Below are 17,014 nucleotides of genomic sequence, written 5' to 3' on the forward strand. Positions count from 1 at the left end.
AATCCTTTACTAAAGGCCCAGTATTATTATAAGAAATGGGTTACTTAATGTGTATATTTTGATAAATGTTTTTTATAATATTAAATTGAACAACATACTGGTATGTCAGTATTGTTAATTTGCTTGCCTTACTTTGAAATAAGGTGATTTATTCAATATTACCTCAAGTTTTTAAATGTATTATGTAAGATGACACTTTACAAATATACTTAACAGAATGCTCAATTATAAACATTTTTTTTAAATATTTTGGTCTTTTATTTAAGAAACAAAGTGTGTTATTTGCAATTGAAATTATTTTACTATTTTTGTTTATATTTGGCATCTTATAATTTACGTATCAAATCATACTTTAATAGATTGTCGGTCATTCATATTCAGAATAAATATATATAACTTAACACAGTACAGTAATTGAATCTCTCACTTTCGGTCTTCCTCTATAAAGGCTGGAACCCCTAAATGTGGTCCTTTACTATTTGTGAAATAGTAACAAATATTGATAAAATATATTTTTTAAACAAAAATGTATTAGGTATTGTAACTGTGAACTTGTGTACTAAAAAAACAAAAATATATTATTAGAAATTTATTTATCTTAAAAATGTCAGTGACTACAATAAATGCCTCAAAATATTATTATTATTATTATGGAAGATATGCGGCAAACAATGTTTTCTATAATTACAATATCCAAAATATGTAACTGTTAACTATTCATACATAATAGATATATAATAAAATATAACACAGATGGATTATTCTGACTGACAAATAATAATTTGTCTAAACAACTAAAAACACTAAAAAAGCTATTTTTTATTTTAAAACCAGTCTTTAACAAACAAAATATTTATTGAACATAAAAAAATATAACTAATTGTTGATGATTTTAAAATATAAATTATCTTAATGTATGGCAATAAAAATATGTATACATTTCTTATTTTAATTCAGAAACATTAATAAGTAACATTCATTTTAAATAGGTACAAATCTATATTTATTTTTGTAAGTTCAATGACAATTCAACGGTAATTAACGTTCTTGAGTATAACTGTAAAGTGTAAGGAAAACTATTGATAAGCTATGTGATAGTTTTGGATATGCACAGTTCAGATATTGAGTAAAAATATATATAGGCATCACAAAAAATATCTAAATACATTAAAAAAGATCTACCAAATACAAAACACATTAAAAACCCACATCATACATAGCATTGCGACCTTAGACAGCTTTTTCAAAATGAAAAAAAGTTTCATAACACTTTCACATCACTAGTTTAGAGTTCATCTTTCTCCAAGTCTACGTCAGAGAGGTCAATGTCTTCTTCTTGGGGCAGTTCACCGTCTTTGCCATCCCAAGGCTCGGACGATTGTATCTTGGGCATTTCTGCTCCTCGTACGGGCGCCGTTTGTCCGCGACCGAAAGAAAGGTCTCTGTAAAAGTTTGATATATTTTTTTAGAAAGTAGTAAATGAATAAAAATGGTAATTTTTAGAAAGTATGTGAAAGCGAGAGGTAGCCAAATTTATGTTTAGTCCAAAAGTTGAGTATGATATTTATATTAAATACATAATGTAATAATTTACATGGTAATTATGAGTTTGGTTCCAGTTGTGGTAAAAGCTTTCCTTTTACATACAAAGAATACTTTCATAATCACAAAAATATTCTTTAATATAATATTCTTTAAAATGAATATTCCTGTGTTTTATATCTTACAACAATTATGCTACTAAGTACTTTTGTCATTTAAAGTGTTGCATTTTATCTCTGAGATAAAATGTTTTCACACATTCATGTTTTGGTACATACAAAAAAAGAAAATATGTTACAAATACTATATTTTTCTTGATATATAAGGAATTATATTTTTTTTAACAAAATTACCATAACGGGAACGGAGTGTGTTCTACTAGGTTCCCTTCGCCTACCGCTACGTGCAAGATAAAAGGTAAAATAAATTAAAAGCCGTCGTGGCGTGGTGGCACAGCGTCTGATTGTAAACGCGACGTTTGGGTTGTATTCAAACTTGAAGGGAAAAGTCATTTTCGTTTACTCGCTCTGGTAACAAGACAAAGCGTGGCATTAAGTTCCTCTACTCAACACGCAATGTGTTGAAACTTGGGCGAGGTTCCCTACGTCTACTTAATTTAAGAAATAAATACTAAATGAAATTTCACCTATTTTACTACAAAATAAAAAAAAGGTTAAACTAACCTCAAAAACTCATTAATTCCGCTCTCAGAGAAAGATCCTCTAAGCGTCGAGAACTTTAATTTCTTAGCGTTAACGACCGCCATCGCGGGATAACCGAACCCGCCGAGTTCCAGCGACTCTTCTAAAGAGAGCTGAGTGCCGGCCTCCGACCAAATCCATCTATAATGAAAGCAACAAATTAATTATAATAACAAAAATAATTATTTATATAATAAAAAAAATATATATGTATCTCAACTTCACTGTCATTTTAATTTCCCTGAACTAAATATTCGGCGTCGTGTTCCGCCACGCAGCACTTCACATTATATCTATATATATAAAAGGACTTGTCCTCACTGACTGAGGTAAGACGCACGCACAGCCGTAACTGGTGATGGTAGAAACGTAAAATTTCGACAGATGTTTACTTTTGTAATCTGGACATCCACTAAGAAGGGATTTTGAAAAATTTTAACCCTAAAGAGGTGAAATAGGGGTCGAAAGTTTGTACTCTTTAAAATATTTCATTGTATACATGATTCGTGGTTCATTTTAATTCATCCCCTAGGGGTGCAAATAAGGGGTTGAAAGTTAGTATGGAAAAATATTTAAATCGCCACCGATTTTTATAAAATTTGAAATTGAGACTCTTAAAAATATTTCATTGAACACGTGTTTCATGGTTTATTAGAATTCACCCCTAAGGGTTCAAATAAGCATGCGAAGCTGTGCGCATCCGTTAGTTTAAAATAAAACTATTGTAAATAAAAAACCGCTACAGTATGACCGTAAAACCGCGACGGTCGTGGGTTCGATTTCCACTAGGATAATTAATTATTTCATTTTATCGCTTTGTAACAAGATTTTACTGATTTTAGAACGGAGTTTCACAGTACTACGCCCCTGCCTACCCTATTATATGCGGGTTACAACGTGAAGTTAAAAAATAAGAGATTATAAAGAATTTAAAAATTGTATATGAAACTACTTACCCCCACATCTTGGCCTTATATTTCTCTCCTAAACGGGCTAAAACCGCTATATAACCATTACGGCACGCCGCATCGCAGTCCAATATGTGAGGCAAAATGGATACTACGCATAGTGGTTTGTCACTACACGCCTTCATCGTTTCTTCATTCACTACCTGCGAAGTAAAGAGAATAAAATTATTGTCTTTTAAATAAAAGGTATTTTAAACGGATTAATCTAAATTTTATATGACCTGTTTATATCACCATATTAATTTGTGTCTTTTTTTTCTTTTATTAATTAATTTTAAGTGAATTATTTTCTCAAAATTTACAAGCAATAAGGGACTACAGGAGCACCTCCAAAAGTTCCGTTACTCCTGTCGATGTTTTTAAAAAGATTGTGAAATAGAAAGGTGAAGAAGGCAAATTCGTTTTTAAACTACAATTTGAGTGTACAATTTGAATGTCTGAGTTTACATGATGGTGTGTTTAGTATAATTCTGAATTGTTGAAAAACAAACAGTCTGTCCGAAGTCTGACCATAAGCCATACTTTCTATGGCACTACGTTGATTTTATTACACGAGGATTTCCAAGAGGCGCTTCGAGTCGCTAAGTTAAAATATTATAAATGTGAAAGTTAGAGGACGGATGGATTTTTTTCACTTTCACGCAAAAACTATTGAATATATATAGATGAAACTTAATAGCAATATAGTATAAGATAATAGAATAACACATAAGCCTACAAAGTACATACATTGCTTACGAAATGCTTACATAGCATTTTGTATAATTTGGCTATAATATAAAAAAAGCTTAACATGACTTCGACGTTTATGACACTTTAAAAGATAAAAAAAAGAAACCTGTATGATTTCCGGAGCCGGTACATTCTCAGCCACTTTATCCAGGGCCCAGTTGACGATATCGCTGGAAGTCCTTCCTCCATTGTAATCTTCCACCGAGTCGCTGGTCTTCTTACCGGCGGGGAACATTTTGATAGTGGGGTAACCTTGCACTTGGTAGCGAGACGCCATTACATTGTGTACAGTCGCGTCTACGGCGCCGAGTTTTACCTGAAAATTCATAAATATTAAGTATAAATTACCTTTTATAATTTATTATAACAAACTTTTTGTTTTTAGGGTCACGTTGTATCCCGTTATAGCGAAGTATGAAGAGGGAAAGGAGATCCAATTTAGGACCTCGGGCCTAGGGGGGTTTTTTAGGGCGCTACACGAGCTAGAGCCGCCCCAATATGTATGTGTTTATTAAGTTTTTTTATACAATAAAAAACCTAGGCATTTTATCGTAAAAACTGATCGTAACTAGCAAATAATTATTATGTAAAAATACTTTACTAACATATACCACATTAAATTGCGAAACTCATTTAATCAGGCACAAAATAATTGCAAATTAGAATGCAAAAAGAGCAATAAGTAATTCGTTATAATTAAGAATTAACATTAAAAAAATCTGTATATACAAAACTACTTTTAGATATTTTTTTTATTATTTTTCAATCTAAACCAGAGGGCCAAGATTAACGTTATATCGTTTTATTTCAAATACATAGTACATACATATAAATACACATTATATTACTTTAAACTCATAATATATATTTTATGGTCCAAACAATAGGAATTGCGATAATACGTGAATACTTCAGAGTCTACTGAAATGCTTGTACGCTTGTACCAACTTGCATAACATATTTAGTGAAAATAAAGTTTTTGTAAGTAGAATTATTCTTAATAATTTTAAGGATAAATTAATTATCTATATTACTACATTATAAAGCAGAAGTTATAGTATAGTTTAGTAGGAACTACTGGTTGTATATATAATTAAAAAATAAATTAAAATTTTTATGTTCACGCATGTCTCGACGGAATACACAACATGCATGAAGGTGAAAAAAATATATTTATCAACTATCCTTTTTATTAAGATTATCAATTTTTCATTTTAATTAATATAATTGACGTCATTTTGACGCACTGAAACAGCACAGCACAGTGGGTTGTAAACTTAAAGGTTGTGAGTTCTCGAGGGAATAAATAATTTGATATTTGCATTTCCTCGCCCTGGTAAGAAGTTCCGCAACTCGACACGTAATATACAAAGAGTTATAGTATTTTCTTAAGTCGAGATCGAACTCATTACCGTCGCTGACACTTTTCAACTAGGCCACATTATTTTTATAAAAAATATACATACTTAATTATAAAGAAGACATTATCACTTATTACATACCTTTGGAAAAAAAAGATGCAAATTTTATTAAATATTCACAATACATACAAACATATTATGTTTTATAAATACATATAAATCTAATACTCACTTTGCCCTTAAGCTCAGTGGCAGCCTTGGCCCAATGTGGTTCAAGGTTCTTGCAGTGACCGCACCACGGCGCGAAGAACTCGACCAACCACAGGTCTTCGCTGTCCAGAACCAGTTCCTTGAAGTTGCTGTCCGTTAGCTCGATCACGTCCGACTAGAAAGAAAATAAATGATTTTTTTATATTATATAATATCAATTGCTATAGAGGTCGATATTGTTTTATAGGATTTACGTTCTGAAGCTTTTAGTATAGAACAATATCAATTGTTAAAGGAGTACGCTTTATAATTTAAGCTTCTATCTTTTAATCAATACACCGGATTTTAATGCAGTTTTCACTAATAGACAGAGTGATTTCAGAGGACAGTTTATATGTACAATACGTGTATATAATATTAGAGTTAAGTTGTAATATGATGGCGCATTCGCTAAAATATAAAATAACGAAATAACCGTAGTACCGGACAAAATTAAGAATGGATCAGTAGTATATGTATGTATATGTAGGCATATGAACACGTTTTTATAAAATTTGAAAAAAACGAAGTAGGAAGGTACTTTAAGTTTATCAAAATCATTTGAAACTTAAACTGAGTTCAATTCAAATTCTTAAAAGTATAGTTTTTATTCGATTGCCTCGGATTTGATTTCTCCAAAAGATAAAAGAAAGAAAAAAAAATTCTCGAAATATTATAATTATTCTCAATAAAGCAAATATTATTCATAATAACTAAAAGTCAAAATAGGCGCCACCAAATGTGGTTAAATAGAAAATAAAGCATGCAGTTAAACTAAAAGGTCACACTGACGTGTCTATTTTGTATGAAAACTGTGACGAAAGAGATTGGACGCGTAGGAGGAATTGTGGGCGACATTGCTTTCGAACTTTAATTCGTAATATTTGTTATTGCACGTTTTTTTCTCGAAGCTTCTATACCACATGGTTTGAATTATTTTAACATAGCGGGATTCGAACCCGCTTCTCTTGGAAACCGTCAAAGAAGCGCGGGTTCAAATTTACGTTTTCTAAAAAGCATGGTTGGGTAATTTAAATATATTAAATCGATTTCAAGTACCTATCCACAGCCTCGATACCCTCTAAAAATATTATTAAAGCTACCTTCTGTTATGAAGTGAGTCAAGAGTGAATATTACTATAACTTTATGTCTTTTTGTTTTTAAAGACAAAATGTATAAACTCTTCCAAAAATAGCTTCTTACCATATTCAAACGATGTAAACAAATTGTAATATACGTTTTGGTTTAATAATGTCAATACTACAAAATTGTAATGAGAAAACACCTGACTGTAAATGCAATGGTTGTGAATTCGATTCCCACTCAGAGGAATGATTGTTATAAATATAAAATAAATAAAAACAGCTTCACGCAAACAGCAAGGTAGGTAAAGGGGACCTAGTGTTAAGACACCCTAGTCCCCACTTCCTGTCGAATTCTGGAGGTGTTGCATGTTGAGTGGCAGAACTCAACGCCGCGCTTCGCCTCGACACCAGAGTGAAGAAATGGAAATATAAATTTACATAAATATTTCATTTCCTCGAGTGGGGATCGAATTTCTGTGGTAGACAAAGTACAACCTCTCAGAAATTGGTTGGCTATGTAGAAAGCTATAAAAATGTTTTTTTTAACAAAATTTATAATAACTTAGTAAAGAATGCAGCATGTACACATTTTAGATAACATGTCATCACTTCTTATAAGCAAACAAAAGATAAACTAACAATAGATGGTCTTTTCCTATTACATAATGAAAAAAAAATTTAGTAAAAAAACATTTAGTATACTCTAAATAAGAATGAACTTTATAACTATTTTTTTTAAATTTCTTTACAATTTAAAAATAAATTTCATAATTATAAAGAATATAAATAGTAAGCAAATTTTATTACCTAAGAATCTGTTATATTTATTTTGGTATATTGATGTCATTATATTATTTAGTAGTTGAGCATATTCACATACAACTATATAGTTTTTAGTTTTATACTGAATTGTCTCAAGACCAGAGCAAAGAAATGGAAATATAAATAAATATTTCATTTATTAATGTTTAAATATTAAATACTGTATGGTCAACGAGTTGTAGATGCTTAAATTAGCAGTAAAAGGTTGACAACTTGATTTTATAATTTTTTTCTTACTTATGATTATTTTGTTCCCAAGTAAACAATGCATAAAAGTTCATTAAACCTAACTTCTGGACAGCCACAACTCATCCTTCATACATTGATTAACTTTTTTTTTAAATAAATTATATATGATAATCTAAAAATAGTTTATTGTTGTTTCATCAATTTTAATTTTGATATATTAGAGTGCACAACTTTAGGTTTAACATTGTACAATTCCCTGTGAAACAATTTAGCTTGTAGAGCATTAAATCTTATTCTCTTTAAAGATAAAGTTATGTGAGGCTCATCAATTTGCTTCCTTATATTAGTATCCCTTGATTGATTTTTCATTCTCCATGATATGAAATGCCCATACACTTTATTCTAATAAATAAATATATATCTGTATTGTCAATTAATTTTAAATTCAATTACATTACAATGTCATTTATTTGTGCTTATGTAAATTAGTTTCGATAAAATTGTTTTAAATATTTTGTCTTATTAATATTACATACTTTTGAACCCATATTATAATTATTGAGAATCTTATTTAGATTTTGATAAATAAAATTTACCTTTCCAGAAGATCCAGATGATTTCTTTCCAAGATTCTCATATGCTTTTTCTTTGGCTGCCTTAAGTGCGGCATCAACAAATGACTCAGCTGTTCTTTGGCCTTGATAAGGAGAGTGTTTATTGCCAATGAATATTTTAATAGTAGGGAATCCAGATACTCCATATTTCTGACCAAGTTCTTTATATTGGTCAGCATCTACTGCTCCTACTTTGGCAATGCCCTGTAAGAATAATTGAATTAAAAAACAATATAATGATTAAATTTCTAACTAGAGGTAAGCATTGTAGTAATTGCACAATAACAAGTTACGGGAAACTTTCCGCCTACGAAAAAAAGTTTGTAGCTTTTATTTTATAAGTGACCTAAAAAATTAAGCAAATAATTGAAAGAACTCCTTTTTATAATGTAGTAATTAAAAAGTTTCTTACCTTAAGAGCGCGAGCAGCTTTCTTATATTCTGGAACAAGGTTCTTACAGTGCCCGCACCAAGGGGCAAAGAACTCTACGATCCATACTTCGTCGGAATTTGAAACTAATTTATCAAAATTATTTGGTGTCAATTGAACAACATCAGACGACGAGTCGTAAAGGGCATACGTGCCCGATACTAATAAAATAACGCCTAAAACAAATAAAAATATAATATTAAAAACACCGGCATAAGTACACCGAGTGAAATTTCACGCGCGTTTTATATATTTTCAAACTTACCTAATAAGCGTGAACTCAGCATTTTAAAACAAACAATAGAGGCTTATAATTAAACTGTATAACTAAATGGTAAATATCAGATCTTTCACGTTTAATCTTCTCGAAAACTTCACGAACAATGAAGTAAAATAAGAAACAAACACGTCAATCTTTTGCCAAAATATCATGGACAAGATAACGCAATTGTCAATGGATTTCGTGGATTTTCTTTATTGGTTGGTTTAAGTTTGCCGCTATTGACTTTAAAGTTTAAATGTTACTTTACAATGTTATTTTTTATTATCTACTTTAAATTTAGTATTATTACATGTTTTTTAAAGAAAATAATTAAATATATCATATATTTTTAAGCATCATGATTTTCGTAATACATATGGAAACCATTTTATACCACGATATTTAAAATAAGTAAGTAAAATATACATATAAAATTTTAGAACATAGTATGCCAAATTTATCTATTTTTGAATTTTAATAGTCGTGGATAGAATTGTGTGTGGTACAGCAATAATAATGAGAGGTCGTCTACTCTAAAACTGTATTTTAGACCAAAAACATGTATATTACATTGCAATACACCTAGATTGTCAGTTGTTGTCATTCACTAAATATCACAGCAAAAAATATATATGACAAATAATATAATTTATCAGATCTGTCGAACATTCTCTTCGTCACCATCCAAATCCAAAGTTATTTGGTGATTTGGTGCTGATCACTCGATCAGTTCACTTCTTACTCTTCTTAGTGTGAGGGTGAGTCACAACACGCTGCTACACGCACACGCACCAAGTGTAGGCATGGGCAGAGTAAGAGAGAGCGCCAGGTGGACCGTGTCCACCCCAAAATAGTCTGGTATTAAATGTAATCTGTGACTCAAACGTATTTTCCAATATATAAAATCTATATAATAATAAATCCTTTAACAAAAAACAAATAAAATAGTAGATTTACGATCGAAAGTCATTTTATGTTATAATATACCTCTTGACCCCGTAATGTCTATTCACCCCGTTTCACCATTATCTAACATTAGCAATTTAAAATATAGTATAGCAAATGACACATTACATTAGTTAAATGTAATAATCAATTTATTTACGTAAATAACAATAAACTTCGATATCATTTCTTGTGATTTGATTCTAACTTTACAAGAATGTGGAATTTATATTCCACTTCGCTTAATACTGGCCACTGCATCTGCTAGCACAACGTGACCACAGAACACATTAACTTGAACGTGACAACTGATAACACTATTATCAGCGAGGTGCTGTATTTCCTCTTATATGTCGGCATATAAATATTTCACAATAATTTGTAAAATATGCTCACTAAATGGACATAACTTAATGTGTATAAAATATATTAACATTTATAGCAAGTGTATTACGTACATATACTATGTTAAGTCGGAAAGTTTTCAATTTTTGTTATAAAGGTTCGTGTGTTTACTTTGATTTTGACAAGTTCATTTGCCTTTTATAAATTTAGGCAGCACTTTTTCGGCGGGAATTCATTCATTAATGGTTAGACGCCAGGCTAATTTAGACTCCCTTAGCCAATTTTAATATTAATTCTATTTCTATCTTTACTAATATTATTGTCTTCTTACAGTCGACAAACTTTTTCACAAAATGGGCGCTAACGCTAAACCATTTACTGTTCTCGTTGAGGGTAATATAGGAAGTGGGAAAACAACATTTTTAGAACATTTCAATAAATTTGAAGATATCACATTGTTTACTGAACCTGTTGAGGAATGGCGCAACCTGAGGGGTTGGAATCTACTGGTAAGATGCATTTCAAAATCACTTTAGAAGTTACTGTTATTAATCTATCTAATGTTTATAATTTTATTATTTTATAGGATTTAATGTACAAAGATCCATCAAAATGGGCAATGACCTTTCAAGCGTACGTTTCGATGACAATGTTGGATATGCACCGTCGGCCCACTGCTACTCCAGTGAAATTAATGGAGCGCTCATTATTTAGTGCTAGATATTGTTTTGTGGAACTCATGATGAGAAGTGGAACCTTACATCCTGCTCAGTTTGCGGTACTTGACGAATGGTTTAGGTTTATTCAAAGGGAAATACCTATTGAAGCTGATCTCATAGGTAAGACTATTACAACCTACTTATGAGTTCTATTATGGTTATAATAATATTCATATTAGTAAATAAATTTATGTATTCTATATTGTTACTGAGCTTTTACCTAGGTAACATATTTATGAATAGAGGCAAATAAAAACAAGTACTGTATAAATTTAATGTTTTTATTCTCTTTTACAACTTTTAATGCTAATATTACATAAATGGCTGAATATTTAAACAATGTTTACAGTATATCTTAAAACAACACCCTCAGTAGTTCATGATAGGATAAAGAAAAGGGCAAGATCTGAAGAGCAATGTGTTCCGTTATCATATATTGAAGAATTACACCAATTACACGAAGACTGGCTTGTTAACAGGACATTTGGGGAGTGTCCAGCACCTGTTAGTATAAAAATATTGTAGTTTTTTTATTTAATTTAGTAAAGTATTATATAAATTTGTAATTACTTTGTAACAATCTACTACTAAAATATAAAATTATAGTTATAATAATATTTTATTGAAATGAAATGAAATATATAAATGAATAAATATGGACTTTCAGAGATATGAAGCTGCAGTAATTTAAAGATTATTAGTCATCTCGTATTAGATGCACAGATGAATCATTTTCTAAAGGGTCATAAAAATTAACTATCTGGTTTATCATACAAAACTATCATTGTAGCTGTTCATTTATTTAAATTTGCTATATTAATATGATGACATACACAGTTGAGTGCATGAACAATTAAGATAAAATGTCACGTAAACATGGATTTATTCATTCACTAGACATAATTATACTATGTAAAAGTTGTTTAGTATTGTTTTTTTATTTCACATTTTATTCTCCGTGCATTACCCAAATTTCGATACAATGGCGTAATGCTTTACAATTACAATAAGTGAAAAAAATGTTATTTTTATCACTTTCCAGGTATTAATGATTGATGCAGATTTAGATTTATCTCAAATAACTGAAGAATATAAGAAAAGTGAACATCAAATCCTCAGAAAGGCTGTCGATGTTGTAATGCAGTCACCGACTAAGCTAAGTCCAAAGAAACCTATAACTGGTACTCCAATAAAAATTGTACCAAATATTAGACTTTAAGTATGTATTGTAAATTAATTTTTAATTTTAATATAATTTTTTTTGGCTTCATGGTGGAAAGTGGGGAACAGAAGTAACTAAATAGGAATGGAGTGTTTTATGACTATATTTCTAGGTTCCTTCTGCCTACCCTGCCGCGGTGCCCTGTGCGGGACACAATGTGAAACTAAAAAAATCTATGACTAAATAGGTCTGTTATAGGGTGAATAGCTGAAAGAAATATGTATTTATTTCCTGAACAGACAAAACATGTGATTTTTATTAATCTCTTATTAAAGAGTACTAAAAAGTTTAGAGACTTATTTATGATTAATATATCTATATAATTATTAATTATGTATGCACGGTCCACTAAATTATAAACAAAAGTTTTGTTATAAATTAAGTTAAATTGCACCATAATATTTTTTGTGAACATTTATTTTAAGCTGTAAAAATATATAATAAAATTTAAATATTGTTAGACTACTACATAATTGTAAATATTTTGGATTTTGTTCTAAACAAAGCAAGGAAATGAAAAATGAATCGCAAGAAATAATCAAACCCATTGCTATCACATATCCTAAAGGGCCTCAAACTTTGTTAATATCTCAATAATGGTTCACAATAGTAATCACCTAATTCAGGGCTTCTTAAACTTTTGTCATTCACAACCCCATTTATGATTGCGAGTTTCTTAACGACCCCCCATACAAATATAAAAGAAAAATAAATTAATATTTTTTGATTATTTATTTATTAGGTAACAATATACATATACATATGAAAATATATAGTTTTAGAATTCGTTTTGAAACATACAAAAATCTAAAATTAAAAATTGCACAAAAAATTAAATTTTATAATTTTATCTTAATTATTTATTATAGTTTCAAAAATAAAAGTGAAGTAAATAACTCAAAACCTTCAACAAATGCGCGTGTCTAGACGCTGCAAATCCACTGTATTCTGCCAACTCTAATGATGTTATAAAATGGTATATATAAATATTTGACATTAAAATCTCTCGCGACCCCAGAATTTTGCTACGCGACCCCTTTTGGGGTCGCGACCCATAGTTTAAGAAACCCTGACCTAATTCTTTGATATATATTTTAAAAGTTAATACGAAATTAAATTATAATTTTTCATTGTTGGTAGTCTGGATAATCACAAATCTGTGTAATTGGTAATTTTGTTTCTAATCAATGATGTTATATAGATTTACATAATAATATGATTGTGTCAAATTATTAGGTTAATAATTGATGTCACACATTTTAATTTTTAATGTTTCGTGCACTTTACTAATGTATGCTTAGTTAGATTTTGATATATTTTTAATTTACAATTAAGATGGCAACTTCTTAAGTTATATGGTAAACGGTAATATATGATTTTCTTTAGGTTACAATATTGCTATTGCTGCTTATTTTTTTTTTAATAAAAATGTTTTGAGTTAAAATATTATTTATTCAAAAAGATGTTTGATACAACATAAAAGGAACATTTGAATTGACATATGGCAGTGAAAGGGATTATGAAACTTATATTTTATTTATTGCTTAATAATATTCGTATAATTAAGACACCCATTGGACAGGTAATGTGTATAACATGGCTTTATTATTAAAAGAAATAATTAAAAATGTTAACAAAGGTTATTTTCGTAAATTAAAAACATCGGAAATGTTGATTATTAAATGATCCCAGTGGCTTAAAAAATATCCAAATACATTGCACAGTATAATATTTTTGTATTATTTTTTTAATACAAAAATAATACAAAAATATTTTACTGGATATCAAATTTATAAGGCTATTAAATTTATAACTTCTTTTGTATGCTAAATAGGTGTTGTTGATAAATAAATGACTCGCAAGTGTATATAATACATTATGTATGGATAATACCTTCTATTGTAATATTGTTTGTTTTTGAATTATATTGTACCTATTTATAAGAAATTTGATATTGGTGTTTTTAGTTATTGCTGAATAGTTGATTGATGCATTATATACTTATACTATCTAAAAAGTGGTTACTTATTAAATTAAGTCTCTAAATGACACTTGATGCGTTTTCTCACAATTGTTTGCATAGTGTTAGTAATTTAAGCTTTAAATAAATGAAGTATGTTTGAATATCCTTTTAAATTAAAGATGATTTCCAAGAGTAGGTCACCAAATTCCTAAAGCGTTTATATTAAAATGTTTATAAAATATTTAATAACAATAAATGTAATTATTTTCTAATTGTAATATAATAAGTCGAATATAAACATAAAATAGAGTATATTTTGAAAATGTTCAAAATTATTATATTCTTATGTTTCTCATTTTGTGTCTTTAATTTTTAGTATTATTCACAATTTAATGTAACATAGTTTTATATTTGTGTAAATTGTATGTAATAAACATGTATATTACTTCTATTTTTCTACTTTTACTTTTATTTTTTAGCTTCACAATGTATCCCATAGTAGGCAGAGGGAACCTATAGTTATGTAATTTCTTTCTCCATTTTATAACTGCATTCGAGAAATTGTGTGTTAAGTGATGGAGCACAACATCACACTTTATTTCACCAGATTGAGAAAATGTAAATAAATTATTTCCTCCAGTGGTAAATAAATCCACAACTATTATGCTTACACTGTGATACTGTCTCTCTGGACCATGTCATCAGTGTCATGTTTTTCTTACACTATTTATTTTTGCTTTATTATTTTTTACTTTTTTTCTAATGTATCCTGCTTATAGCAGGGTAGGCCTCTGCCTACCCTGCTCTAGATATTGTTGAGACATTCCGACGTATATGTGTTGAGTGATGGAACTCAATGCTTTATCTAACCAGATTAAGAAATTAAAATTTATTAATTCTTAATGGTAATTGAATCCATTCTATCACGCTTACACTGAGACTTTGTTTCCGTTGCGCCATGATGTTTTTTGTACATGTTTATTATTTTGTTGCTATTTACTATAGGTATGCGTCTAATATGTTATTGTATACGTAACTTATAACATAGCCAGTAGACGGGACACCCCAATTGTATTTCCATTTATTGAATTATATATTTTGTAGCTTTACGCGGTATCCCACACATGGCAGCATATGCAAAGTTATTTATATTTATTTAAAAAATATGAAAATCTTCGATAGTTTCAATTTTTAAGTGTACATTTTATTTGAATTTAGTGTTTTTTTTTTTAAATTTTTATGAAATACTTTATATTTCAAAATGTGGGTACGGTAAGAAAACTGAGATTGCAAAACATAATGGCAGTGTTGTCAGTATAAAGTTAATGGCGCTAAAATTGCTTATATTGATTAGATTTTTTAAGTGTTGCCTTACACTTTATATTTCTCTGCCGAAAATTTGGAAAGTTTTACAATCATTACTGTGCAGCGGATATAATATGTTAAAAAATAGTCCATTAAAAAAATTAAGTAAAAATGATTTAAAATTGCGTTCAATTTTCTTAAAATAATTATAGTTTGACATTGTCAGCCGTAGCGCAGGGTCACAAGCGTGTGACCTTAAACATGTCAAGTTATGGACTCGATTCTCACTCGAAGAAATGAAGTATTTAATATATTCATTTTCTCATTGTGATAACGAGACAAAGCGCGAATGCCTCTAGAACTCAGTGGAAATTGGGGAATAGAAGTACCTTAATAGGGATGGAGTATTCGTATACTAAGTTCCCTCTGCCTACCCTGCTATGTGCGGGATACAGCAATGTGAAGGTACAAAAAAAATGTTTTTTTTTTTTAATTTTAAGTAGTAAAATGCGATGAAAAAGACTCTACTTCTAAAAGTTTGGTTAAAAAATAATATTTAATAGTTACTTAGATTCTTGAAATTAAAATATACTTAAAAAAAAAATGATTACCTGAATTAATAGCACAACTACTGCGTGTGGCAGCCCCGAACAGCTGTCAAAGTATTATTTTGTCATTCTCAGGTGTTTACATGCCGATCGTATTATTTAGGTCAAAATTATAATTAAATTATTAGGAAATTATTTATAACTAAATATATTTAGATATATACTTATTTACATATTATACGTTAGAAATTTTTTGTTGTAACGTTATTTGTGATGACTTCTTGTTGTGGCAACGAAGTAGTTTTCAATTCGGCAATAAGTGAAGTAGTATCAAGTAATGTAACATATTTAGCTAATTTATTGTGTTCTGTAAATAAATCTACAATTGTTTCCTTATTTTTAATTGTAGTTAGTGCTATAATATTCGTGTTAACTCGCAGTATCGGTGCTAAATATTCATTTTATCCTACGCCTTCAAGAAAGTAAAAGTAATGAGAGTGTTAGCTTCACACCAGTGAACTCCCGCTGAAAGAGGTTTGTACAATTAATTTCGTTTTTTTGTTGATTTCTCTAATATGCTGTAGTTTTTATTTTATTTGCTCATTAATATTTTATAATGTAAAAGTTGATTTAAGTATTAGTTTAGACTCTAGTAAAAGCTCTGTTTAAAGGTGTAATTTTATATTACAAACTTGATATTGAAGTTTACATTATGTTAGTATAAAAAAAAAATGATAGATCTTATTTTATCTATTTGGCTTGTTAAATATACATATTTGAAATTACTATTAAAAGTTTACATATTGCCATTTACTGTGCCACAAAGGCTTTAATATTTTTTATTATTTTACTAAATCATGTTTCGTACTGAAATTATTTGTTTCTTTGCTTTCTTCTTTATCTTGTTTTTTACTTGTTATCAAAATTAAAATAAAATACATTTCTTTCATATTGTTTGAATCTTTATCTTACTTCTCAATATTGCTGATATATATTTGATATATATTTCAT

The 17,014-nt window shown here is 29.2% G+C and overlaps 3 protein-coding genes across 4 annotated transcripts in view; 2 read left to right on the top strand and 1 right to left on the bottom strand.

Moving 5' to 3' along the window:
- Positions 1-576: 576 nt before the first annotated feature.
- On the bottom strand, positions 577-9,132 carry CaBP1 (Protein disulfide-isomerase A6 homolog CaBP1). The gene is made up of 8 exons (XM_085190886.1): positions 8,960-9,132; positions 8,677-8,870; positions 8,247-8,468; positions 5,537-5,689; positions 4,050-4,259; positions 3,200-3,354; positions 2,226-2,384; positions 577-1,442 (listed from the first exon to the last, which is right to left on the bottom strand). Exons 1-8 carry the CDS (start codon positions 8,979-8,981, stop codon positions 1,286-1,288), a joined length of 1,272 nt encoding a protein of 423 aa, XP_085047012.1. The 5' UTR covers positions 8,982-9,132; the 3' UTR covers positions 577-1,285.
- Positions 9,133-10,202: 1,070 nt separating this feature from the next.
- Positions 10,203-14,601, top strand: dnk (deoxynucleoside kinase). 2 transcript variants are annotated; one of them, XM_085190888.1, is made up of 5 exons: positions 10,203-10,403; positions 10,580-10,755; positions 10,833-11,085; positions 11,315-11,469; positions 12,008-14,601. In XM_085190888.1, exons 1-5 carry the CDS (start codon positions 10,367-10,369, stop codon positions 12,182-12,184), a joined length of 798 nt encoding a protein of 265 aa, XP_085047014.1. In that variant the 5' UTR covers positions 10,203-10,366; the 3' UTR covers positions 12,185-14,601. The 2 variants fall into 2 exon arrangements, with proteins under 2 accessions (XP_085047014.1, XP_085047015.1); XM_085190889.1 differs by having other exon boundaries at positions 10,355-10,491.
- Positions 14,602-16,132: 1,531 nt separating this feature from the next.
- LOC146535958 (solute carrier organic anion transporter family member 74D-like) overlaps positions 16,133-17,014 on the top strand; it is a 63,526-nt gene continuing 62,644 nt past the window's right edge. The window contains exon 1 of the mRNA XM_085190892.1: positions 16,133-16,537. The gene's annotated coding sequence lies outside the window, so the exon portion shown is untranslated. The remainder of the gene's footprint in view (positions 16,538-17,014) is intronic.

The sequence above is a fragment of the Heliconius melpomene genome, chromosome 10 (assembly GCF_056956725.1).
Source record: "Heliconius melpomene rosina isolate 202511_hmr_F chromosome 10, ASM5695672v1, whole genome shotgun sequence".
Lineage (NCBI taxonomy): Eukaryota > Metazoa > Arthropoda > Insecta > Lepidoptera > Nymphalidae > Heliconius > Heliconius melpomene.